Raw genomic sequence first — 27,951 nt, forward strand, 5'->3', positions numbered from 1 at the left:
GAAACCCGTTATCGTAATGGTTTTTTCGAACATTTCTATATATATGTGTATGGAACTTAGTTGTATAGGCAAAGCTTAATTTCATTTGCAGAACCATGAATAAGTGAATCATTTAGTGAGAAAACAATTTCTACCTGAAACTTTTAGCATGGGGAGTGACAGCCACCGTCCACTAGCTGATTATTCTGCAAACATATGGGAAGATCCGTTAACCTCTTTCTCGAAGTCTGACCACGTACGTATATATATCCTTTTCATATTATTTTTTTCATGCAGTATTTATTATTTGAAGGCTATATACTATGATTTGATTAACTCATGTATACTCGATTTTTCCATTGCCACATAGGGTAATGACACGTTCAAAGAGAAGCATGCTACGCTTAAGGCGGTTGTGAAGGAATCGTTTATGTCTTCCGAAGCGAATCCAATAGAGCACATCAAATTCATCGATGCTTTATGCCGCCTCGGTGTCTCTTATCATTTTGAGAGAGATATTGTAGAGCAGTTGGATAAGTTATTTGATTGTCCTGACTTTAATAAGACAATAAGACAAGACGGATGCGATTTGTACACGGTTGGAATACTTTTTCAAGTTTTCAGGCAATTCGGCTTTAAACTTTCTGCTGGTAATTAAAAATACTTTAAAATATATGAATGAACAACACTACACACTTTTCATGGTCTTCGTAATTTAACTCAAAATGTTCATTTATGCACGTCAAGATGTGTTTGAGAAGTTCACGGACAAAAATGGGAAGTTCAAAGGACACTTGGTGGCCGATGCAAACGGGATGTTAAGTTTGTATGAATCTGCACAATGGAGCACTCACGGAGAAGACATTATTGATGAAGCTCTCCGTTTCTCACGTGCTCATTTAGAAGAAATTTCTTCTCGATCTAGCCCCCATCTCGCAGTTCGCATCAAGAATGCCCTGAAACATCCATACCACAAAGGCATCTCAAGGATAGAAACAAGACAATATATCTCATACTACCAGGAAGAAGAGTCGTGCGACCCAACAATACTTGAGTTTGCAAAGATAGATTTTAATTTGCTGCAAATATTACACTGTGAAGAGCTTTCTTGGGTAGCAAGGTAACTATCATGGCCACTCAATACATATACACATAATTGTCTTGCATGGATTGTTGAACTTCTTTTATAATATTTAAGGTGGTACCATGAAATGGAGATTGAATCTAAAATAACATACACAAGGCATAGGATAACAGAGGCGTACTTGTGGTCACTTGGAGCATACTTCGAGCCTCAGTATTCTCAAGCACGAGTTACATTAGCTATTGCACTAATCTTATTCACAGCACTTGATGATACGTATGATGCATATGGAACAGTGGAGGAACTTGAACTTTTCACAGATGCAATGGAAAAGTACCACATTTGTTGATATATATAAACTTAATGTGTATTATAAAGTTTGATTTTTTCTATGGTTTTAATGGCTTTATCGCAGGTGGCTTTCCGCTGCTCCTAATGGGATACCTGACAGCATGAAGTACATTTACCATGCCCTGGTAAATTTCTATGATAAGCTAGAAGAGGAACTTGAGAATGAAGGAATGTCAGGTTGTGGCTTCCATCTCAAGAAATCAGTTAAGACCAAAGAAACCAACTTTAAGTATCATTCTGCTTATATATATATATCCAATATAACTAACTCAACTCTTCACAATCAGTTGCAAACAGCAACGAATGGATTTATGAAAGAGGCAAAGTGGTTGAAAAGGGACTACATTGCTACTTTTGATGAGTATAAAGAGAATGCAATCTTGACTTCAGCTTACTATGCCTTGATAGCCGTGACATTCGTGAGGATGACAGATGTCGCGAAACTTGATGCTTTTGAATGGTTAAGCTCACATCCTAAAATTAGGGTAGCTTCTGAGATGATCTGTAGATTCACAGATGACATTTCCAGCTACGATGTGAGAACAATTTAAGTTTGGAATCTTCACTATGTATGTACGTATTTCTCAAACTGAATACGTTTGGTATTTTGTAATTGCAGTTTGAACACAAACGGGAGCATGTAGCAACTGGAATTGATTGTTATATGAATCAGTTTGGTGTTTCTAAGGAAATAGCAGTGGAAGAAATTGGGAACATTGTTTCAGATGCATGGAAGGACTTGAACCAAGAGCTAATGAGGCCTCATGCGTTTCCTTTCCCTCTTTTGATGCGAGTTTTTAACCTTTCCCGTGTCATTGATGTATTCTATAGGTACCAAGATTCTTACACCCACCCCGAGTACTTGAAGGCACACATCGTTTCTTTGCTCGTTGAAAGTATACCTATTTGAGAATGTTGCGGAGGTGGTTATTCCAATCCATTGAATGAATTCTCTACACTATGATGGTCGAATTTTCATTTTTATTTATGTTGTACGTTTATTTGTATTTCTGGTAATAAATCCATGATTTCTCTTTGTATTTGTACCTTTGTTGTATGTTTATTTGTATTTCTGGTGGTAAATAATCCATTTCTCTTCGTATATTTACTTTTGTTGGTGAATCCATTTAGATTTCAATTAGACTCTGCATGACTCGATTTCATAAATTACAGTCATAGATAGTAACTTATGTATTGTATATATGGTGTTTCTTGCATTCGAAAACCTCAAGACTTAGCCTTCGCCGTAAGCTGTTCAAAAATGATGGCTATGAGCCGCAGAGAACTAAAGAGGAGCTCAATGATCAGCTTATCAGAACCGATTCCGAAGACGCAAATATAGTTAGATGGCAGTTTTGTTAATATATGAAAAATGGTTTGGAGCTCTTTTACAAAAAAGATATGCGTTAGTCTAGTTAGAGAACTGAATTATTCTCTTTTAATTTTACGATATATTATTTTCAATCGTACACAATTTTTTGAAAGAGCCTTCAAAGGAATCCAATTGTAGTAACAAAACAAGAACATCGACCCAATTTTTGTCATATTGGCGTCCCACTAGATATGTCTGAGAAAGAGGACCACGTATTAGGTTATGGCAGATATCCACTCATACTCCTTCAATTTCATATGAAAGAAAGATTTCTTTGGTTTCCATATATGTATAGAGTATCATCGTCTTGGCAAGCTTTTTGTAATTACATATCATTTTAATTTTTTCTTCCTTTTGATCGTTGGTAAATCATATTCAATCGTTGTACACAATTTTGTTTAAAGGAATCCAATGTAAAGGAAATATGCAAAAGATAACCCCCGTAAATTGAAATGCATACAAAATAGAAGGAATACATCCAAAATAAACTTACAAAGATATCATTTAGTTAAAACTTACAAAACCTACGTGCCATCTTTAATTATTTTGGTATTTTGAGTTAATTTGAGGGCTTTGATATTATATCCAAATAGTAGGTATGAATTAATGTTATATAATTATATATGCGGTTGACGACTGATTTTAGAGCAAGAAATGCAGTAATAATAATAATAATAATAATAATTAATATATTTCATGAATCAGTGTATAGGAAAGAATAGTATTCTCCTTTTATTAACTGGGAAGTATACTTTTGAACTTAACATTATAAAGGTAAATAATTACATCACAATGTTATTTACAGGAGATGTCTTGTGGATAGATTGACCAACTATGTTTTCTCTTTGCTTTTAGGATTTCATTTGTTAGATTCACTACCGGACTTTATGAGGCGGATTTCGTTAGAAGACGCTCGGGGGATGCATTTCCACGAGATGTACGAGTGTGATTTGTTTTTCTATTTTTCAATAAATTTAGGGGTAGTTTAAGTATTTTAGAAAAACTAAAGCACATTATTAATTTCAAAAAAAAAATATACCCAATCAAAATAAACTTATAAGATTTGATATCTAACTTACCATATTAATTTATCATTAATTATTATATTTCATCTCTTATCCTCATATGAATCTATTTGTGTGAAATAAATAAATCATCATATCATCCATATAATAATCAAAACTATTTTGTTTCCATTGTTCAATCTATGAGAAAAAAATTGTAGTGAAACAAAAATTCTGACCGACTAGCGGGTCATTCTTTGAATATTTATATTCAGCTTCATACATTATTTTGTTGAAATGCATAATGTTATATAATAAAATAAATAATTGAAGTATTTTAAAATGATTTCAATCGATTATTTTAAAGATTATAATAACTATTTAACATATCAAAAAATTAAAATTACAAAAATACTCTAATTTGATTTTAAAAATAAATATATTTAAAAATTTATAGCAGTCCATGGATTAAATGTAATAAGTTAGAGGAAGAATGAGTTATGATTCTTTTACAGACAGCAAGTTAAATGTAAAGTGTTTAAATTATATGGTGAAATGATTTAAAACAAATATAAAATATCAAAGTGATTTTAAAATGAATATAAAAAATTTCTGTATAAAATAATGTTTAATCAGTGCAATAGCACGGAAACTGATCTAGTTGTTTTTGATTCTGAAAAATAAATGAGAGGTTCTGAAGTTTCTAATTTTTCTTGATATCTTTGGGTTAGTTACTCTTTTATGAGATGAGGTTTCCATGGCAAATAACTGGTGGTGTTTTGAGGACAAAAGAAGTTTTTAGCAAGATTCTACTTATTTCATTTTTTTTTTTTTTGCATCATTTTTATTTTGATAGTGACAATTTTTTTTCACTGAAATTAAAAGAGGATATTATATCTATGGCTGATAGTCTTATTATTCCCCAGTTCATATTTTTTTGGACGAAGTGATTGTGGGACAATTTATTTCACAGACTCACATGTTATACATGCGGATTAAAAATATATTTTTGTCACAACAATTTCCTACGAAAAATGAATTATAAAGTTTACGAGGTTATATTATAAGCCAACAAAAGAAGACCACTGCTCAGTTTATATGGTGGAAAATCGTCCCATGCAAAAAAATCTTGGAAGTTATATATAAACTGCACATGACTCATTTAGTCATTTTCCCCTCTAAAGTAGACAATAGACGCTGTCAATTAAGAATAATGGTGTTTCTTGCATACGAAAACCTCAAGACTTGGCCTTCGCCGTCAGCTCTTCAAAAAAAAAAAAATTGTTATACCTCCACTCTGTTTCGCTAATGACATTTTCGTAATGTGTAGCTGCTTGTTTTAGGATTATCTACATGCATAGCCATACTGGCCTAATTAATGCAACAAATCTGTACACATAGTATTTGATAGAAAAAAATATTGCTACTTTATTATACCGATCGTTTTGATAAATACAATATATTTGGTTCGTCAACATCTGGTACATCGAATTCCCACGAGACCATAATATCATACTCTTTTGTAGCTTCAACAATCCATTTTCTGTAATGAAAATTCAGATATTTTCAAAAAAGATCCAAAATAATATCATACACATTTCACATTCATAAATGTAATACAGCCAGCTGCATGCATTATTCGGACCAAATTTTTTTGTAATATAACGTTTTAATTTCAACATTCAATGAATCATATACCCTGGCGGACGTTCAAGAGGGTTTTTTTTTTTGAAAATAGCGGTGCCGAACTCTTCCTTTGAGCTACCAACATAACTGACACCCGATCTTTTTACTGTTTTGTGCTCTTAAAAGTCAATGCCTTTTGAACAAAAGATTGACTAATTAACCCAATATATCTCTTTCCAACCACTAACCAAAACAGTACATACAGTATTGATATTGTGAACCGTGTCGAATTCATGTATCTACCTCTCTCTCTATATATGTACACATACAGATCTAGTACCAAATATGAGCAACTCTCAAACGCCTTTTAATATTTTGTTCAAAAGAAAGAAGTAACAAATGGAGCTAGAACTCTTAAGCAAAGAAATAATCAGACCCACTTCACCTGATCATCTCCAAACCCTTTCTCTTTCTCTCTTCGACCAGTTCCTTCCTTCAAGTTACGTTTCCGCCATTTTCTTCTACAATGATCAAGAAAACAAAGGAGACATTGTTGTCCAGAGGCTCAAGAGCTCACTCTCTCAGACTCTCTCCCTTTTTTATCCGTTCGCTGGACGAATCAAAGACGGCGTCACTGTCCATTGCAACGACGAGGGAGCTTTGTTTACAGAGGCACGGGCTGATATACTTCTTTACGATTTTCTGAGAAACCCATCAGATGCTGACTTGGTTCACAAGCTCATTGCCTCTCCGGACCATGCAGATCCAGATACCTGGCCTTTGTTGCATGTCAAGGTCATTTTCTTCAAAGACCGAGGATTCGCAGTTGCAGTTAGCGTCTCTCACAAGATATGCGATGCAGCCTCGTTGTCAACATTTGTTTGCAGCTGGACAAAGGCTGCAAAAGGTTATGCTGACACAGTGAACCCTGAATTTGCGGCGGCTGATTTCTACCCTCCTGCTGATATCACCATCGAGTTTCCTCCGTTACTTGTACACGAGAAAAAATCCAAGACAAAGAGCTTTGTCTTTGGTGCTTTGATGATTGAAAAGCTCAAAAACAGAGCTTCGGGTGGAAAACGTGTGCCACAAGCTACCCGTGTTGAGTCCATCACGGCGCTGCTGTTTAGATGCATGACAAAGGCGCACCAGTCAAAGGTGGGAGAGGTAACAGAATTTGCTATAACACAGACAATGGACTTGCGACCTAGAGTTTCTACATCTCTCTTGCCACACAAGGCAATTGGAAACTTCTTCTTTTTACCATTATTTATGGAGAGCTCAGAGAGTAAGATGGAAATCCAAGAAACGGTCTCTAAGCTGCATAGAACTAAAGAGGATCTCAATGAGCTTATCAGAAACGATCCTGAAGACGCAAAAAGTCGATTTGAAGCCAAAGAGAGAATCGCAAGTGCGATGCTGACTTCGTTGTGTGAGGTAAGTCCTGAGACGGAGACATATGCTGTGTCTAGCTGGTGCAGAATGTCGTTTTATGAGGCGGATTTTGGATGGGGTAATCCGGTTTGGGTTGCTCCAGATTCGATTGATAAAACGCAGGTCGTGTTAATGGACGCAAAGGACGTTGGAGGGGTTGAGGCATGGGTCACACTATCTGAAACTGACATGGCTATGTTTGAGAATGATGATGAGCTGCTCGTCTTCGCTACACCAAGTCCTAGTGTCCTCATCTAGTAATAACTATTTTTATCAAACCAAACTATAACAGACTGGCTCAAACTTATTATAGACCTGTGATCTAGAAAAGTATGGCCATGTAATATTATACTACTATGTATACGATGTTCTATAATTAAATGATTTAATTTATGTTTCATGTTATTTGATATATATTTGATTTTACATGCTGCATTTAAGTTTATATTTGTTAATAAGATAAGTATGAATCTCGTATAATATATACTCGAGATAAGGTCTAGTGAATATTGATGTATATGAGTATATCTACTTATGTGTATATAAGGATAAGTTACCCAAAGACTTATTAACAATTTTACAATATTGGTCAACTGGATTTTTAGAAACAAAAAATGTAGATTTCATCTATGTATTTTTTAAGGGAGCTTTACTCAAATAACTTAGAAATGTTAAAAAAATGACTAGATTGTATGTTTTTTTGAGAGAAATTTAATGACTTTTTAGTCTTTTAGTTGGTGTACAAGGAAAAAAAGAATTATTATTGGTTTGAGATTTGAACAGAATTTTAAAGATTTTAAATGTTATGTAGAATTTGTTGTTATTAGATTAAGATTTTGTTAAACTTTGTTAAAGTTTTGTATTATTAGTTTGTGATTTGTAAAAAGTCATTTAATCTGAACAAATTTGGGTTATTGAATTCAGACTTTTATAAAGTCATTAAAAGTTTTGTGTTATTCAATCAAAACAAAAGAATCTAGAATTGTTAATGAGTTTAATTATTATTTTATTGGTTCCTGATTTTAGACACTTTTTTTACAAAATAAAATCATGGAAAATATCATAAAAATACAGGGATTGTTTGGAAGACTTTATAGGATTTTAGAAAACTAATCAACAAAACTCTTTAGCAATCTTTAACAATCTTTCATTTATTCACCTTTAATGATTTTGTTGAACTCTTCAAAAATTTTCATAAATTAGAATCCAATACCACTCTTTATATATCATTGTGGTACATATATGTACAATTACAGATTTTTTGTGACAGATATTATTTTTAGCGACAGTAGATATTGCAAACAATCCATTGACGGTTTGTTGCAACAAATCATATGTTTATTCATGTGTTTTCCAAAACAGTATGTATTAAGTAAATTGGGATATATGAATGAAACTTTTCAAATCTTCTCCAAAGATCATCACCTCCAGGAAGCTCCACCACCGATTACATGCATATTTGTTGTGAATTTTTTTTTTTATCGGCCAAATTCCATTGAAATGGAAAGCTCATTTAGGCTAATACAAGTAGTTTATGGAATAAGTCCAACAAGCTGGACTTTTACATATTATGATATTAAAGAACAAAATATCTTAGAATATTCTACACAATAAAAGTCCAACTTGAGGACACGTGTGTGGACGCGTGTGATGCGTTTGATTAGATTCCCAATGCTTGCCGACAATAGCCTTCCGCCCCAAGCTTTGTTCATCTCATCACCGCTTTACCATCAAAGCTGATATCCTTGCATATCCATAAACTCTGAACACAATCAGCTAATTTACTCTGATTAGCCACTTGATAAATCCTTCTACAGAATAACAGCCTCATCAGATTTGTTGGAACATCGCAAGCTCAATAATAATAAAGAAATTTCAGATTCTCTTAATCTCAACCCAAAACCCAAAGATAGAAGCTTCGCTTCCAGACCTAAACCATGAGGTCTACTTCGTAATAACGAAGAAATTATAGCGAAGATATTACTCCATCGTTTGAGAAAGAGTTAAGTCGACATTTACTAAAAACAAACCAACTGATGACAAGCGGAATTAAAACTAAGGTTCCTGTAGAAAGATGAGAAACAAAACCAATTTTAGCTAGAAAACGATCTAAAGCTAAGACGGAAAAGAGACTAATCCGCCTAAAGCGGAAAATGAGATCTGATCTATATATAGGGAGATCGGAAAAACCAAAAAAACAAAAAAATCGGAATCTTATTCCGGTTATTCGGAAATCTCTTTCTCTCTCTCAAAGATAAGAGTGAGTTACGACAGAAGCTTTTTTAATAACACAAATACTAAAAAAATTATTATTCTTATTTTTTTAATTATAATGGCATGACTGTAAATAACAGTTTAACCTAAAGCTTTATTGTCTTTTTTCAAATAATATGTGTTGTTTGAGTAAACCAACAACTTATAAGTGTTGTTTGAGTAATTTTTTTAATATGAATTTGAAAGAAGAAAATAAAGTATTAACAAACAAAAGCTAACAACAAGAAAAACAAAAGTGATAATGGGCTAAATAAGATGAAGATGCCATACATCTTAACATTCCCTTTTTTCATTATGATACAAGAATAATTTAGCAGCAAGCCATCTAAAAACATCAAAGACCTGAGTTTTTGTACCTGGAGACATCAAAAGATTTTTTTTTTTTTTTTTGCTAAGTGAGTAAATATCATATAAATGAAAGAGAGTTTGGATTTACATTTGAGATTACCAAACCAGTTGGTTCCTTGGAAAAAAAGAAAAAACAAGGAAGCAAAAGCTAGTTATAGGTTAGAACCCTCATCATATCTAGAGGCACATAAGTTTTCTTCACTCATTGTGTTGATGATTTCCCGGTGAACAGTCTTGAAGATGGCCACCGGCAGAACTATTTGACCATTGTAGAGAACATTGTTCTTTGCTTCCACATAGCGTAGACTATAACTTGAGCAACCAGTTTACTGAGGATGGAAGGAGCAAATGTTGTAGAGATCTGAGTCTAAAACATAAGATCTTCCCAATCATGGAAAAGAGATGGAGATGATCTTAATCTGGCAAGAACCAAGGACCAGATGAAAGCGCTGAACCGACAAAAGAGGAACAAGTGATCTCTGGTCTCCACAGCAGAAGAGCACAAGCAGCAATGAGGGGAGACTGGCAGTCCTCAAGAAAGCAATAGTGATGTAGTAGGTAATCGGTCAAGGTGTGCGACCCACATCTAAAAATAATTCCTTGGAGTTGCCCGTTTAAACCAAAAAGAGGAAGCCCAATTCTTCCCCCCCCCCCCCCCCCCCCCCCTTCTTTATGCCTAAGAGCTTCCCATGTTAAGGAGGAGGAAAAGCCTTTGCAAGCCACATTATTGATTACCCAGCCATAAGAATCATCCCTATGCAGCTGCAGAGGAAGGGAAATGGTAGTAAGAAAAAACTGAAGTTTGAGAGCTTGTTGGGAGCATGGTGAAGGCAAGCTTCACAGGGAGCCCTCTGTAGCGTCCGCCACAACAAAAGTACTAGGAATTCTCAAATTTCTGAGACCTTCTTCCTCAAAAAACTTAATGAAAGGACCAAAAGGAGACTACAAATCCCACCAGAAACTTGCAGTTAAACCATTGTCAACTTTACACTTTAAGAACCATTATGCGAGTAGTCTCAACCGCAAAAAACATCTCCAATTCCAAGAATCACTCTGTTTATCTTGAATTGCCCAGAAATCAGAGATAATGCCATTCTGTCTCCCATTTAAGTTAATGCCAAGCAACCCAAAGGGACCCACTACTTTTAAAAAGTAGCCAAACAAACTTAAGGCTAAGAGCTAAATTCCACTCCGAGAATCTTCTTAAGCCTAGTCCTCTTTCTGCTTTTTGTAAACACACTATCGACCAAGCGACCTAGGCTTTATGATGACACTCTATTCCTCCTGGCCAAAGAAACCTTGAAAAAAGGGATTCAATTTCCCTGATGCAACTTCTTGGCAATTTGAAAGTAGAAATCCAGAAAACCACAGTCCCAGTGATGATAGAGACAATCAAATGTAGCCTTCATGTAAAATATAACGACTTTAAAGACTAACTAACACCTGCCCTTTACTTTCTCCACAAGCGGAGCATACTCTAAGACTTTTAATTTTCTTCTCATTAACGGAAGCCCCAAATATATGATTGGAAGAGAAGCCTGAGGAAATCCATAATGTGCAATTGCTGTTGTTTCAGTTTCATCGACTCCTGCAAGGAATAGTCCGTTTTTTCTCTATTCATATTCAGGCCCGACCAACCAGCGAAATCATCCAAAGTTTCAATAATTCCATGCAGAGAAGTGCTACCCCCATCAAAAAATATCATCACATCATCCGCAAACATCAAATGAGTAAATTTTAAGTCTGCTGTTTTCGGATGCTAGAAAATGTATCCATAAGAGTACCTTGAGCTTGGAAAAGAATTCCATGGGAAGCACAAAGAGGTAGGAAGACAGGGGGTCACCTTGCTGTAAGCCTTTGTTGCTCTTGAAAAAACCACCAGAGACCCTATTAATGGAGATAGAGAAAGTTGGGAGTGGTAAGACCTCTTAGCGTAGATATTATAAAGTCCCATCTCACAGAGTCGAAAGCTTTTCGTAAGTCCAACTTGAGCATACCACTAGGTTCAATATTTTGCATGTTTTAACCCTGCACAATCTCAGTAGCTAAGAGAACATTCTCAGAAAGAAATCTGCCCTTCATAAAAGCCGACTGAGATGGAGAGATGGCTGAATGAAGCAGAGACTGCAGCCTATTTGCAAGGAGCTTGGATATGACCTTGTATAACATGTTTAGAAAAGAGATAGGCCTGAAGCCAGTCAGCCTTAAAACATTCGAAATCTTTGGCATCAAAACGAGGGAAGTATCATTATATTGCTTTAGCAATTTACATGAGGAGAAGAAGTCCTTTACGGCTGCAGTAACCTCTCCACCAACAATGCTCCAACAACTAGTAAAGAATTCAGCAGGATAATCATCATGTCCACTTGTTTTATTGTGAGGGAGCGAGAAAAAGCTTCTCTGATTTCCTCAAAGGTGAAAGGCTTTGATATTTGGGTTTTCTGATCCTCCGAGCATCTAAATCCTGTAGGTTTGGGATATCTTCTTGTGTGAATAGCAGAGGTGAAACTTCAATACTAATGAGATTAGTTAAATTGTCAACACAAATGTTATGTATACTATCGGGAGAGTCCACCTTCACCCCATTATTATTCTCGAGTTATTGAATGTGATTAATTGCTTTCCTTGAGTTTACCCATCTGTGAAAGAATTGAGAGTTGTAGTCTCCATCTCGCAACCAAGATATACTAGACCTTTGTCAACAAAATCTTTCCTCTGCATTGACCAAAATTTGCCATCGTCTCTCTGCTTCAATTAACAGATCCGCATTTAACGGAGAAAGAGAGGATAACATACTGTTCTGACACTAAACCACTACCTCAAGTGCATCCTAAACTCTTTTTCCAAGATTAGAATAGTATTCCCTATTAAACTCTTGGATGATCTTGACCTCAGCTTTATTGAGACTTTGAACATATCGGAACCCACAAAGTTTAATGAGAACCAATTCTCATATATTAGGTGAATAAAATTCTGGTCAGAGAGCAAGAAGGAAAACAACTTCAAAGGTTTATTTTGAGTAGGGCGGGTAGAGGAGAGTCTTAAAGAGATACAAACATGATATGAAAATTCAGCCTCTCCAAAATAGGAAAAAGACATAGGTATCTGCAAAGCCCACTCATCATTCACTAGAGCTCTGTCAAGCTTCTTTGCAATCAGATCTCTTTTCTCTTATTCCACCAAGTAAAAGAGCACCCTGTAAACGTAAGATCAAGAAGGGAAGCTCTGAAAATACATTCTCTGAAGGATCTAGTTGGTCTGTTAACCGAATAACCATCAAAATTAGAATGCTCAGAGGGGTTCAAGATCTGACTGAAATCGTCAATGACTGTCCATGGTTTGCCCATTATACTCTGACTCCAGGACAAGCTAACAATCTCTTTTCAAAGCACAAGTCGATCCACTTCCTCGTTAGACACATAGGCAAAAGAAACCACCAATTGAGTAGCTGAACTAGGTAACTGAACTTCACGAGTGACCACTTGAAGGGACTTTGAAATGATGGAGACTTTTACATTGGGGTGCTAGAGGATTCAAATCTTACCTAAATCCGAAAAAACCATAATTATCATCATAAAACTAGCCTGACAACAATTCATTGATGAATTTAGAGCTCTTGTGGCGCTGTACATGAGTCTCAAGAAGACTACTGAAAATAAGCTTATTTCATCGAAGCCACTTTTTAAATCCGGTACGTTGAGACGACGTATTAAAGCCTCAGACTTCCAACAGAAAATATTTATACACATAAAGGTTAGTTTAAGGTGAGGCTCTTGCCTCATACACTTTTTTGCTGCCGCTGCGACATCACTTTCGTGAACTCATAATCATCCCGATCCTCCTCATAATCCTCATTACTACCAAGATCACTTGAAAAAGTATCTGATGAATCTGCATTAGCACCAGATACACAAACCGATAAACTAGTACTGTTTGATCCACTAGTATCACCAACCATCTTTAGACCTAGCAATGTTGAGTTGCGTTGAGATAAAACTCCTGTTTCGGTCAACGGAGGCCTAGCCTGCTCCACTGCTACCGTTAAAAATGATGGGGTAACTCGAGCTGAAACCTGAGGTGGCTTAACATGATAGATGACACTCTTTTTTTCTCTTTCCTGGGGCATGCTTTCAAAGTGTGCACAATAGAGTTGCAGCCTGAGCAGGAGACTGGAGCAGCCTTGCAGCGCTTTACACTATGGCCAATCTCTTTACAGTGGTTGCAAACATGTGGTATCCACATACTTGAGACCAAAACCCTCCCAATCTCTCCTGATTGAAATTTCACATTTACTGCCTCAGGCAACGATTCTGAGGATCAATGATAGTGAAAACCTTTGCAACTTCAAGAGTTGTCCTATTTGCTGTTGAGGGATGGAGAAACTTTGGATCCCTAACCAGCCCTGCGATACGCTCCAATCCATCATCATTGAATAATTTCAACGGGAGAAATTTCAGAGTTCCATCCAGATTAGGGCAGAAGATAGTTCCGGTTTTGCTGGGGTTATTCTCGGTTGCCAGTCTGCTACAAACATGGTTTGGCCCTCAATACTCTAGAGCCTTTGGTTCAACACTCGCATACGATTTTGATAGTTAGGAATCCTAAATAGGAATGCATTGCCCTCCAAATTTGAAACCGAGATATCATGAAACTTGTGGCTCCAAATTCCGTTGAAGATCGAGTGAATTGTACCCTAAGAGGGGGGGGGGGGGGGGGGGGGGGGTCCAAGTAGAATTGACCAATGATGAACGATTCCTAAGACTTTTGGTGCTTTTTGATGATGGATTTTGGTATCTCCACAGAAGCTTCACCTGAGGGTAGAGTGAATGGCGTACCTTTCTTTAAGAGAGGCTTGGCTGAGCCCTTGAACAGATTCATCCAACTGTCTTCGGCAACAATGGGGTTTTTTGAATCTGCGACATCTACATTTTCGACTGTCGCAGGTTTAGTTAAGGCTTCTATAATTTATGGGTCTGTTGAGTTAACAACTTTGGCAGTAGAGGATTATTGAGACTTGTGAAGATAGATCTGGAGATGATACAGAGGTTCCACCATATGTTTGGCAATGGCTGAGCCTGAAGGCGGTGATTTAGCTGAGGCATTAATGTTTGGAGAGAGAGGCGGCGTCGTCGGAGGTGATGAAGAGAGCTTCTCGCGGAGAATTTCGAATTTGAGAAAACCAAAGAGATTGAGCCTTTTGCAGGTGAGATCCATCCGTGGGTTCCACCACCGTGAGAGATGACGGAGATGGGTCCTAAAAGCAGTCACTTTAATCGCCCAAAAGGAAAGAAAAAAAAAAGAGAAAAACAAGTAGGTAACTTTGCTTAACTCTAATCAGAAACCTCAAAAGAGTTAGGGCCATAAAGATTTGTTTCATGATCTAACTATAGGGCTAAAATATACACTAACAAGTATATTGTTTCTACATGTGCCAAGCATCTCCAAGTTTCAATGGCATGCATTCACAATAACTTCGAGCACTAAATTGGAGAAAGATATTAAGTGTTGTAATCAGAAAACAGGGAAGTTGGACTCAAAATCTTGACACCCATATCTCTTCTTCCATTGGTTCTCTCGAAGTCTCTACTAAAGGTTACAATCATTGTACATTGTATTTTAAAATAGAATCTAACAAAACTATTTTAAATACAATCATTGTACATTGTATTTAAAATAGGAAGTTTGCATTTTGCATTTGTATTTATTTATTCATAATTAAAAGAAAAACCCTAAACTATAAATTTGTTGATTCTAGCGGAAACAAGTCTGGTTCTCTTGGTGGATTGTAAGAATCTCAAGTAGCGGTCAATGAAAAACAGGAAGATGTTGGAGACAGTCTCCCACATGGATTACGTAGAAGATTATATAGAGACCGTAGAAGAAAATTAAGCTCGAACTTCTTTCGTCTATAGGATGGTAGACTCGTCACCCACATTGCTGTTCCATAATTTCCATTCACCATCGCTATTGTTCCGGTTAGATTAGACATGTATGTCGGATTCCATGCAAACGTCTTTACATAAATAGCAAAACATATATTCATCAGTTTGTGAATAGAAGCAAAATAGATACAACTTTGTCTCCAAAGAGCTTTGATACTTTTTATTTTTTTAGATTTCGTACCAAACATTTGATTTTTTTTGAAATAAATTGAAATGATCTAGTATGGAATAGATTCCTTGGTAATTTTTATGACACATGAGTAAATCTCCCTTCTAGTAATTAATTTTTTGCTACTAAGTCAGCCGTAAAATGGCCGAGTTATCCGATAATCCAGCTCATGACTACTTAATCATAAGTAAGTCGTTGTTAATAACTCAGCCCGCCGGAGAAAGTTAATTCAGCCATGTCGAAGTATTAACTCAGCCAGATTTTTGACAACTCAACCATCGGATAAAAACTCAGCCGTAATTACGGCTGAGTTATGCTCACTCAGCCATTTTCTCATAACTTTGACAGATTTCATTAAGTCAGCTATAACTATAGGCTGAGTTATACTCGTAAGTCAGCCGTCCGCTCATAACTCAGCCATTTTCCTCAAATCAGCCGCAACATACCGTAACTCAGCCGTCATTACTATTGTACCGCTTTACGGCTGAGTTATTAAATACACGTTAATAATTTTTGACGTGGCGACGCGATTTTCTGACGTGACAATGACATTCTTTGTAATTACGTTTTTCCAATAACATGCAACAAGAGTACGCTAAATATCAAAAATAGACCCTAAATACGATAATAATAAAAAAAAGTTTTGTATGATTCTGGTAATATTACCTAAAATGTATGACACATGAGTAAATCTCCCATTTTTATTTTATTTTGTTTTTGCGGGAAATCGAGGGTAAATCATTGTGATCAAAATGAACTAAACAAATTGTTTGCAAACTATAAAATCGATCCTAAGGTTATTATATTTTAATTTAATTTTAGTCTAAAACCAAAAATGAAATTTAAGTTAGATGTAACTGACCTCCATCAACTGATTGGTCATGGCTCAATAGATAAGGAAAACGACCCAGTGGACGAGGAAGAGAAAGTTTGAGATATGTCCGAGCCAATATATGTGATATTTGATGCTTGACTCTGAAGTTAACCCGACAAGTGGCAGTATTCTAGAGGTTCTTGTCACCGGGAAGAACAGAAAGGCCCACCAGTAATGGCCAACATATCCTATTCTCAGACCAAAAGACCTAAACTTTGCCTGCCATCTGCACCATTTCAGTCAATATTTAATAAACCCTCCTACGGATTTGGATGTTTGGTATAATTAGAGATCGGATCAAACATATCAAGAATGGTCTGTACCATCCGTTCTGTTCACATAGTTCTAAGCAATCATGAGTTTCTAATTCAAATTAATTTATGAACAAGCAATTCATATTAACAAACCATTTCAACCATATAGAGTTTAGAGCGATTAGATCCCTGGCTTATATGAGCGATTAGATCCCTGTTAAATGTGTTTCTATGATTGGTGATTGATTCTGTGACAACCTGTCCCATGGACCCCACTACTCTTACTGCTAGCTGCCCCAACGGACCGTCCGCGGACTCCACTAGCCTCACTGCTAGTCGTTCCAACGGACCCCAAACTGGTTCTGCAGGGCATTGATCCTAACCCATCACTGTGGACATCCCAATCCACCAGTAGGTTATTGGTGCGCCAGGCGTTCCTCGAACCCTGGTCCTCACCCTTTATCAACCTTCCCACAGGACAAGTTACCACCAATAACATACTGGTGGATTGGGATATCCACAGTGATAGGTTAGAATCGAGGCCCTGCAGGGCCAGCTTGGGATCCGTTGGGACGGCTAGCAGTGAGGCTAATAGGGTCTGCGGACGGTCCGTTGGGGCAGCTAGCAGTGAGGCTAGTGGGATCCACGGGACGGGTTGTTACAGATTCCCTTGTGCGTTTGTGTGATTTTGTGGTTGTCTGTGGCTTGGTTTGGCTATTGTGAGTGTCATGGATGAGTTTATGGTTTGTGGAGGCCATGATCTGTCGCTAGACTCGACGGGATTTGATGGTGTCGATCTGCACCAAGTCGTGTGTTTTCGTGATGGACTGATGAAGGTGTCGGTCGATACCAGGAGGGTGTCGGTCGACAGTGGAGGTCTGTGTTGGTCGACTCCAGGGTTCAGCAGACTGCAGATGTGTCTTTTTGATCGCATAGTTTGGTTGTTCTTTGTGAATTGCTTGTGCTTGTCTTTTTGCTTGTGTGTATAGCCTAGTAGATGAGAGGATTGTCTCACTAAATATTTATGATAATACTTACGCATCTCAATTGTTCATTGTGGTGCATGTATCTGACGTGAAATCATGGCGATGAGGAGGAGAATGATTAAGGGTCTCGATTGTGTCTGATGGTTATGTCTTATTGTGTTGTTGGAACATCCGATAAGAATCTGCTAGTTTGTTGGTTATGTTATATGCCCTATTTAAAAAATCTCCGTCTAACACCGATTACATCCTGTAAAATACTAGGCCCACCCTCTCATCCTCGATTAATAACTAATCCCCGCCTAGCATCGATTATCTAATTATGCCTATCTAATTTGATATTAACCTGTCTAATTTGATTACTTTCCGCTAAACTTTTTGTATACCGATTATTTTTGCAGCTAAATATAAATGAACTATTTTATTTGTTATTTAGACATTAAAATCAACAGTTTGTGATGTTTTACAATAATTAATGTGCAAATTTTTAATGAAAATGCTAAAATTTTATTTTAAAGTTATGTTTTATGTGTTTAAAGACAATACCATATGTACAAAACTACCCTTCTGTAGGTACAAAACTACACTTACATGTTGACCATTTTCAAAACTACCATTTTTTAGGTACAAAATGATCAAATTACCCTTTCTTTGAGTGACTACAAATATGTATAGTCACCAAAATAGAAATAAAATTTCTGCAAGAAACTGAAAAATTTCCAGCTAAAAAAAAAAATTCCTGCCAAAATTATGAAATAAGATTTTCCCGCAAAAGTTTTTGAAATTTATACATTATAAAAAACTTACAAAAACTTGTTAAAGTGTTTATAAGACTTTTATATGATTTTATAAGGTTTTTATAAGTTTTTTTATAAGGTCTTTATAAAGTTTTTATAATGTTTTAATAAGGTTTTTTTATAATTTTTTATAAAGTTTCTACTTATAAAAACTTTATAAATGTCCTATAAATATTTTTAAATTATTTTAAACCTTATAAAAACTTTATAGAAGCTTTGTAAATTTCTTTTTGTTGGGAATTTTTTTTTGCCGGATTTTGTCATAAACCTTTTGAAGGGGAATTTTTTTTGAAAATGTTTTTGGCGGGAAAATATGCCAAAAACATTTTAGCGAGAAAATTTTACTTTTCATTTTGTTGACTCAAATATTTTTCAAGTAGGGATAAAATGGTCATTAAAAATTAAAGGAGTGCTAAAATGAAAAATGCCAAAATAAGGTATTTTTGAAAAGGGGTATATCATAAAAGGTATTTCTAACAAATTCTCTTGGGTTTTTAATTAAACAAGTTTATTTGTTGGTTTGAGTTTATAAATGAAAATTACTGTTTAGATTTTATAGTATTAAACGAGTTGAATGTTGGTTTGAGTTTATAAAGGAGAATTAGAGTTTAGATTTTATAATATTAAACGAGTTTAAATGTCAGTTTGGGTTTACATAGGAGAATTAGTTGTTTGATTGTATAATGATCATTAGGATTTAGATTTTATAATTAAACGAGAATATGTTTCTGTCTAGGTTCAACAAAATTAATATTTTTCAAATAATTTTTCTTTCAATATGTTAATTTATTTAATTTTAAATTTTTATTTAAATATAATATTAGATAAATATTTATTTTCTTTAATGATTCTATTTTTTCTAATTTATTTTATTTTATTCTGATTTTAGTTTGAAGTAAATATTTTGTTTATATTTAGTATTACTTGGTATTGTTTCATTGGTTTAGAGGAGGTGGACTACGGGTGAACCTAAGTATTGTCCAAAATTTTCATAGGATTCTTTTTGATGACAAGCATCATTTTGATAGATAGAGGATCTTCTTTGTCATCCAACTCCTTCATGATCCTCATCTTCTTTGTTTATGTTTCTGTTTTTTTACCTCCTAATAAAATTTAGAAAACTCTCTTAACTATTTTACCCAATAATCTACCATGCCAATGTTGATCAATTAGTGTTAATAATCCAATTATTCTTCAAATCAAAAATATATAAAACAAAAAAATTTCCTGTTTGTACCAAATGTTAAATTCTAGTATAACAAGAAAACAATATTACATCTATCTTCCAGTCTAATGATTTTAATATTTTATTTATTGTTATAACAAAAAAAAACAAAGTAAAAACAACTTTAACAAAAACTGTAATTTATTTTTTGCATGGGAAAACTAATTTCAAATTTATATAAAACATACATTTTTCAAAAATATTATGAGGCATATTTATATATATAAACATACTCTTTTCGACTACACATTGTATTAACTTTGCGGAAATTAAAGGACATTGATGATTAAACATTTGTTTCAATTTCCAATGTGGTAAATCAACTTTTGAAGTCTTATATCTCCTTATTTTTCCTTCCTACCATTGGATATCAACAAGGATATGTTTGTCGCTTTCCTAATGTACCATTCATTGACACAAAATATTGTCATTTACATACTTCGTTTCATCTAAGAGAAATCTGTAAAATAAATTTTGTCGTTTGTTTGTATTTTTCCGATATTTTTTTAATGAGTTTTTTTCGATGCTTTGTGTTTTTCTAGATTTCATTTAAGCATGAGGTTTTTTTTTCTATTATTGAACTAGATTTTTGAGGAATTTATTATTTGGATCTCTAGATTTCTCATATCTAGTGATATTTTTAGGATGACTAGTGAAAATGATAATGGCCCGGAGGAAGGAGATATATTGGATCAAATTAAACAAGTTGAAGCAAATGACGAGGGCTCGATAATGTCACTAAGGAGTGATCAACTCAATTCTAAGGTGTGATAATGTCACTCATCATGAGTTTATCTTAGTAGGAAGAAGAAGAGATGTTGGTTTGAACCAGATTTGAAGCCAAAGTTGCTTGTGGTAACACGGAGAAAACATTGTGTACGGATATCTATAGACTTGGGCAAGGCTTTGATTTTTTTCTGCATGATGTCTTATAGCAAGGCTTTGATTTTTTTCTGCATAATGTCTTATTACATAACAACAAAAAGTTTTTACATCAGCTTGATGGTAAGTTATGATCTTCCAATGTCAAACTGAGTTTACCATCTAGTAATAATTTTCTTAACATAACAATTATTTTCTGTATTAGAAGTTGTTTTCCTCACATTTTAAGCATTTGTGTATATAATATTTTATCTTTCATTGAGTGGAGTGGATGAAGCAATATTGAATCTTGCAATAGTAAATAACTGAGGCAGCAATAGCTCCAATATTCGTAGTGCAACTCCGATTTTTTATGACACTACCAAACCTCATAGAAATTGGATTAGAGAAGTGATTTATTACATGTTATATTAAGTTTGTAGAAATTAAGCTGATTAGAGATATTGGTCATAACACATTTGTTGCAATTTTTTTTTGTTCGGATACAATTGTTGCAATTCTCAATCTGGTAAATCTAGTCTATGCATTTTCTATCTCCTTTTTTTTCCTTCCTACTACCATTGGAGAAGAATCAGCCAAAGAATAATCTATCATCTATTGGTGCAAATAAAGTTCAATTTTGAACTTTGGTACTTGAATACCGTTGATTTCTTTAATTTTCGTGTGATTATTTTTTCTCTTGTTTTTGAGACCTACCAAAATATGTGTGTCTCAAAAACATATTAAAGAAATATTTTGGACCTTTCGTATTGTTATGTTTTTCCCTAAACATAACAATGTGTATGTTATTTACCAATTATTTTTACTTCAGATTTTACTACTTAATATATTCACTAATGTTTAGCAAATTTACATTTTACATCTAACAATATAAAATAGTTTCTAAAATTTTAGTGATTGATTTTTCATCTAACTATGTAAAATAGTTTCTAAATTTTGTATTCTTACATACTATCTCACAACAATCTTTCTAATGATGTCACCCAATAAAAAAAATTTTTGGTGAACAGTAATCCAATTGACTTTAAACACAAGGGAACGGTGAAATTTTTGGTAGTATATTATGGACCGAATGATTACACCAAATACTTTCAAGAGTAGTTTAAAGCTATAGTTAATTAAAGTTGAATTTTTATGTTTTAGACTGTAACTAAATTAGCAAAGATAAGTAGACACCGGTAAAATATATACTAAAAGATTACTTTGTAAATCTATACTAAATAAAAGTAGGAACTATAAGCTCCTTAAGGCGTCCACCTAGGATTTTAAACAACCTATCAAGATTCGATATGTCACTGATTAACATTTTTTAATTTTTAGAATTTTCTATATTAAGATTTTTGAAACGATCTATCGAAATTAGACATCTCAATATTTAACATTTTTAAAATTATGTAAAATTTCTATATTAAAATGCTTATAAATAAATGTATGTACAACGTCCCACATCGGCTAGAAAATTTTTAGACAATGGTTGAGAACCATTATAAATAAGACTAATATGCTTACAACTACAAATGAGCAGGAAGTTTGATTTATGAGGCGTCCAAATTTAAAAATTTAAAAAGTTTAAAATATTATAATTAATAAAACTTTTAAAAGGTTCAAAAATATTATAAATATTTAAACTTTATAGAATGTTTAAAAATATTATAAACACCTCCACAAAAAGTTTAAAATAATATAAATATTTTAATATCTTGCAAAGTTGTAATATTAAAGATTTTGCTCCTTAAGGCGTCCACCTAGGATTTTGAACAACCTATCGAGATTCAGCATGTCACTGATTAACATTTTTTATTTTTTTGAATTTTCTATATTAAGATTTTTGAAACGACCTATTGAAATCAGACATCTCAATATTTACCATTTTTGAAATTATGTAAAATTTCTATATTAAAATACTTATAATAAGTGTATGTACAACGTCCCACATCGGCTAGAAAATTTTTAGACAATGGTTGAGAACCATTATAAATAAGACTAATATGCTTACAACTACAAATGAGCAGGAAGATTGATTTATGAGGCGTCCAAATTTTAAAATTTTAAAAATTTAAAATATTATAATTAATAAAACTTTTAAAAGGTTCAAAAATATTATAAATATTTAAACTTTATAGAATGTTTAAAAATATTATAAATAGCTCCACAAAAAGTTTAAAATAATAGAAATATTTTAATATCTTGCAAAGTTGTAATATTAAAGATTTCGGTTCAAGAATTTCAATACGTGCGGATCTAAAACCAAGTAAGTATACAAGTGAAAGTATTAATAATTGAGTGCATGTGGTGACTATGTTGATCCATGAGTTGCACAAATTTTACGAGAAAAAATGCAATAAATTTGGTCTTAGAGTTTGATGGGTTAACAAGTCATAAGGTAGTCTAAAAAAAAATTTCAATGATTATTAAGTGAAAGAATGTGAGGAAGCTGACGAGGAAAAAGAAGAAGAAAAGTATAATGAAGAACCAGACAGTAAAAGTAATGATGAAAATTATCATGAAAATTTGACAATGAAAATGACGAGAAAGAATTGGAAGAGTAAGAAAACAATTGGAAAAAAACATGAAGACATAGATGGTGGTGGTAAATTAAATATGAGAAAACGAGATTAATTCATGATTTTAAAAATATTATATTTGTCTCATGGTCAAAGAAATGGTTTAGAATATGCAACGTTACGAGTTTGAATGTTTGCTCCACCTTGCCTCGACGTCGAGTTAAATACATTCTTTTGATCAGATTTAATTTTTTAACACAACTGATTTTTAGATTTTTTAAAATTGTTTATCTGAAATAAAAGTTTTGCCTTAATAATAATTTAAAGTTTTCTATAAGATAATATTTTCACAATTGTCATCAACCTAGTAATTTTTTAAAACTCTATTATAGAGAAAGAAATAGAATTCTTCTATATAAGGGTAAGTCACCCAAAGAGGCTTATTAACAATTTTATAATGTTGGTCAACAGAATTTTAGAAACAAAAAATGTAGATTTCATCTATGTATTTTTTTTATATGAATTTGAAAGAAGAAAATAAAGTATTATAAATTATAACAAACAAAAGCTAACAACAACAAGAAAAACAAAAGTGATAATGGGCTGAATAATATGAAGATGCAAGAATAATTTAGCTAGCAGCAAGCAATCTAAACATCAAAGGTCCATAACAGATACAACAAACAAACATAGTTAGAACATGGAATCGATCACCAGTTGAAACTAATTGCCTCAAAGTGAAGGTTCTTAGCCAAACCAGATGAACATATCTTTGCAACTTCATGCCTCATCTTTCTTGGTCCGCAAACCATCACCCCAACGTCTTCCGAACCTTCTGCCTCAAACAGAATCTCTGCGGAACGATAAGATTGAAAAGTATCAGGTTCATGCATATGCATTCACTTACACCATTTCTGTTACGTAAATGAAGTGATGCTAATATAGGTAATAGATTACTTACTTTTCAAATTAGGTTTGGAGCCAAAGTGGACTGAAGTGGCTTGTACTATAGATTGATAGGGAACGCTCTCCAGCTCTCTCTCGTGGCCGTGGAACCATGAACCTGGAGAAGACGTGGGCGTCTGAAACTCTACACTCTGTACCTGCTTCTTGGACTCCTTATCTCCTTCTTTGTTCTGTTTCTTGCGCCATAAGAAAACTATGCTTGAAGAGATGAAAATGCACACACATCCTAGGAACATGTCCCAAAGCGCTCTGTACGAGAAATTATATATCTTTCCTGTGTTACGATCAATAGGGTATACATAGTAACGCGTGACAATCGCTATGAGCAAGAGAAACATGACGAATGATGATAAGATCACCACTCCGAGCCAGAGGAAGTTGTTTGGTCCAAGAACAGGTGAGATAGGAGAGTCTAGAGGCTGCGGTTTGAACCATTTTGTCTGTAGAAGTTTGTGAGCATCAGTTGTCTCGGGCTTCTTGTCTTCTCTTGTAACATATGCCTCAATTCGGAGATTCAGCCTGGAAATGTCTGAGACTGATATATCCGATGGGAAAATTAGGTCTAAAAGCGCAAGATCATGATAATGTTTAAAGGCACAAACAAGAAGAACATCTGGTAGCTTTGTGCTTTGGTTTTGGCTCTGAGATATGAGTTCTCTGATAACCGAAATGAAGGGTGTAACTCCGCTGCCACCGCCCACTAGTATTAGAGAGTCATGCCTATATATGATGAGAATTTGACAATTGATTAAACTTAAGACAAAGTAGTTAGGTAAGAAACTGAAATAAGACCTTTGAGTTTTTGTACCTCGAGACGTCAAAAGAGTTAGGGCCATAAGGACCTTCAGTAGAAACTTCGAGAGAATCAATGGAAGAAGAAATATGGGTGTAAAGCTTTTGAGTCCAACTTCCCTGTTTTCTGATTACAACACTGAGCGTATCTTTCTCCAAGTTGCTGCTCGAAGTTATTGTGAATGGATGCCATTGAAGCTTGGATATGCTCGGCACATGTAGAAACAATATACTTGTTGGTGTATATTGTAACCCTATAGTTAGATCATGAAACAAAATGGTTACAATCATTGTATACGTTGTATATTGTCTTGAACACGGCACTCTAGCCCAAATTAATGAGCGTGTGTTACGTTCAATATGATTTTGGTTGTTATATTTGTGTTTTATTTAGCGTTTACATGTTAAATGTTACATTCACATTTAATTAAATTCAACATTAAAATTTTCTATTTAAAAAAATAGAAATCAAACAATTTTTGTTTTCTCGTTTGCATTTTGCATTTGTATTTATAATTAAAAATATATTCGTTAAAAGGAAAACCCTAAACTGTTGTTGTTGATTCATTTGAATGTAAACGTAAATGGAGGAATTAGTTGTTAACCTGGGGTTTTGGAGAAAGTGAGTTCGAGGTTGTCTGAAGGTAAGATCCTAGCGGAAACAAGTCTGGTTCTCTTGGTGGACTGTAAGAATCTCAAGTAGCGGTCGATGAAAAACAGGAAGATGTTGGGCAGGATCATGCAGAACCACGAGTCTCCCACATGGATTACGTAGAAGATTATGTACAGACCGTAGAGTTGGTGAGTGTAGAAGAAAAGCTCGAACTTCTTTCGTCTATAGGATGGTAAACTCGTCACCCACATCGCTATTCCAATCACCATCGCTATTGTTCCAGCTAGATTAGACACATATGTCGGATTCCATGCAAACGTCTTACATATATAAGAAAACGTAAAATCATCAGTTTCGGAATAGGAGCAAGATAGATACAATCATACAAATTTGTCTCCAAAGAGCTTTAAACATTCGATTTTTTCTGAAACAACTTGAATGATCTAGTATTGAAAAGATTCCTTGGTAATTTTTTTTTTCTTTGCAAGAAATCGCGGGTAAATCATTGTGATCAAGTGACCTAAACACATTGTTTGCACACAATAAAATCGATCCTAAGGGTTATTATATTTTAATTGAGAATGTAGTTTTAGTCTAAAACCAAAAATGAAATTTAAGTTAGATGTAACGGACCTCCATCAACTGATTGGTCATGGCCCAGTAAATAAGGAAAACGACCGTGTGGACTAGGAAGAGAAAGTTTGAGATATGTCCGAGCCAAATGTGATATTTGATGCTTGACTCTGAAGTTAACCCGACTAGTGGCAGTATCGTAGAGGTTCTTGTCACCGGAAAGAACAGAAAGGCCCAGCAGTAGTGGCCAACATATCCGATTCTCAGACCAAAAGCCCTAAACTTTGCCTGCCATCTGCACCATTTCGGTCAATGTTTGATAAAACTCTTCTACCGATTTAGTGTATTTTGGTAGTATAGTACTATGGAGCGGATCGGATCAAACGTATCAAAAATGGTCTGTACCATCCGTTATGTTTCACATGAGCAATCATGAGTTTCCAATTTGAACTAATCTATATGAACGAGCAAATCATATTCTAACAAACCATTTCGAGCATATATATAGAGAGATTAGAATTGAAAACAAAGAAGCTTACATTTTGGCGTTGTCGTGGTTATGAAGGCTGACGTGATAGCTAATGTATAGATAATTGGAGAGAGCCCAAACCAATAGAGCCACAAACAATAGAGAAAAAGCCAACTCTGTGGCTGTCACTATCCCCAATGGGTTCATCACCATCATCACCCTCCCCATTTTTTTTTTTACTTTGCATTCTCTGCACTTATATAAACAAGATTGTGATAAATTTGTTACAGATATACACATGGACAGTATATATAGCCAGTCACAATGTAATTACAACAAGTCGAACCTTTGAGTTTGAGTGGATTTCTTCTGGGTATGCAAATAAACACAACTCAGAACCGCAATGAACATCATTGGAACCGTGAGAAGCACTAGATTCGTGCCTATAATAATAGTTCTTGAATGAATACTCAATCCTTGAAAACATTTAAAATTTTAAAGTGAATGCGGGAATAAATAGATAAATAAATACCTTGAGGACCAAAATAAGTAGTATTGAGATACTTGGCGAGTTCGGGGGTCCATTTGCTTTTGAAAAGATTAGTTGAAATCATAATCCAAATAAACATCCATCCAAGAAACAGAACCACCATCAACATCTTCACCACACTTCTCATGTTCCCCATTTTTTTTTTTTTTTAATATCTAGCATACAATATTTTGATGTAAGTGTGTTGTGTTTGTGTGGAAACCTTTTTTTGATTTATTATTTATAGTACATCATAAGGGCAATGTAGTAATATTTATATAAATATATGTAAGATCCTTCCCTTGCTTTTATATATTTATCTTATATCCCAACATGCATTTAGTTGCCGGCAGAGAACACACAATTTACAATAAAATATGTATTGTAGGCAACTAGATAATTCATATGTATATCATAAATGTAATGCCCGAAAACTGTATCAAAATTTATATTTATATAAATATACGTTAGCCACACATGGATCAGTTTGTGGCTCCCTTTACGCAATTGAATGCCTTCTTCTGATCATATTGTACATTTTTGACAAAAAACGAAGAAAACAAAAATCTGTATATATTCGGTTACTTTTACATTTACTTCTTTATGAATTCCGCAAAATAGTATTTGGGACAAATCATATTTGGAATTTTGATAAAGGTACGTACATACCCTCGTTCGTTTATGTTTTTTTTTTTTTTTTTTGTAACTTGTATGTTTAGTTACATGATTATGGAATGGTGCCAAATTACCAAATTATATTTTACCATCAAATTATCGTGTTTCGACGTCAAAACTACAAAATCCTATCTTGACGCCAAGACAGAAAAATTAACGAAAAAATAGTTTTAGAAATAAATAACATGTAGACGCTAAAATATTTGTTTCGGGGGGAACTATATATATATTT

General features: G+C 34.3%; 3 protein-coding genes across 5 annotated transcripts; 2 read left to right on the forward strand and 1 right to left on the reverse strand.

The window, feature by feature from the left end:
- On the forward strand, positions 1 to 2,518 carry LOC104736408 (alpha-humulene/(-)-(E)-beta-caryophyllene synthase-like). Of its 2 annotated transcripts, XM_010456380.3 has the most exons (7): positions 1 to 235; positions 350 to 629; positions 727 to 1,099; positions 1,178 to 1,396; positions 1,479 to 1,617; positions 1,702 to 1,950; positions 2,034 to 2,518. In XM_010456380.3, exons 1-7 carry the CDS (start codon positions 149 to 151, stop codon positions 2,322 to 2,324), a joined length of 1,638 nt encoding a protein of 545 aa, XP_010454682.1. In that variant the 5' UTR covers positions 1 to 148; the 3' UTR covers positions 2,325 to 2,518. The 2 variants fall into 2 exon arrangements, with proteins under 2 accessions (XP_010454682.1, XP_087338494.1); XM_087482368.1 differs by lacking the exon at positions 1,178 to 1,396 and having other exon boundaries at positions 63 to 235.
- Positions 2,519 to 5,676: 3,158 nt separating this feature from the next.
- LOC104736409 (HXXXD-type acyl-transferase family protein) lies at positions 5,677 to 7,262 on the forward strand. The gene has a single exon (XM_010456381.3). The coding sequence runs from the start codon at positions 5,816 to 5,818 to the stop codon at positions 7,106 to 7,108; it is 1,293 nt and encodes a 430-aa protein (XP_010454683.1). The 5' UTR covers positions 5,677 to 5,815; the 3' UTR covers positions 7,109 to 7,262.
- A 16,313-nt stretch (positions 7,263 to 23,575) lies between these two features.
- Positions 23,576 to 27,259, reverse strand: LOC104736410 (ferric reduction oxidase 4-like). 2 transcript variants are annotated; one of them, XM_010456382.2, is made up of 8 exons: positions 27,048 to 27,259; positions 26,862 to 26,958; positions 26,586 to 26,765; positions 26,107 to 26,341; positions 25,466 to 25,793; positions 24,877 to 25,114; positions 24,064 to 24,788; positions 23,576 to 23,955 (listed from the first exon to the last, which is right to left on the reverse strand). In XM_010456382.2, the coding sequence occupies exons 1-8, from the start codon at positions 27,199 to 27,201 to the stop codon at positions 23,813 to 23,815; spliced, it is 2,100 nt and encodes a 699-aa protein (XP_010454684.2). In that variant the 5' UTR covers positions 27,202 to 27,259; the 3' UTR covers positions 23,576 to 23,812. The 2 variants fall into 2 exon arrangements, with proteins under 2 accessions (XP_010454684.2, XP_010454685.2); XM_010456383.2 differs by having other exon boundaries at positions 23,702 to 23,955; positions 26,107 to 26,334; positions 26,673 to 26,765; positions 27,080 to 27,243.
- Between the last annotated feature and the right edge of the window lie 692 nt (positions 27,260 to 27,951).

Source organism: Camelina sativa, chromosome 13 (genome assembly GCF_030686135.1).
Source record: "Camelina sativa cultivar CO46 ecotype springtype chromosome 13, ASM3068613v1".
Classification (NCBI taxonomy): Eukaryota; Viridiplantae; Streptophyta; class Magnoliopsida; order Brassicales; family Brassicaceae; genus Camelina; species Camelina sativa.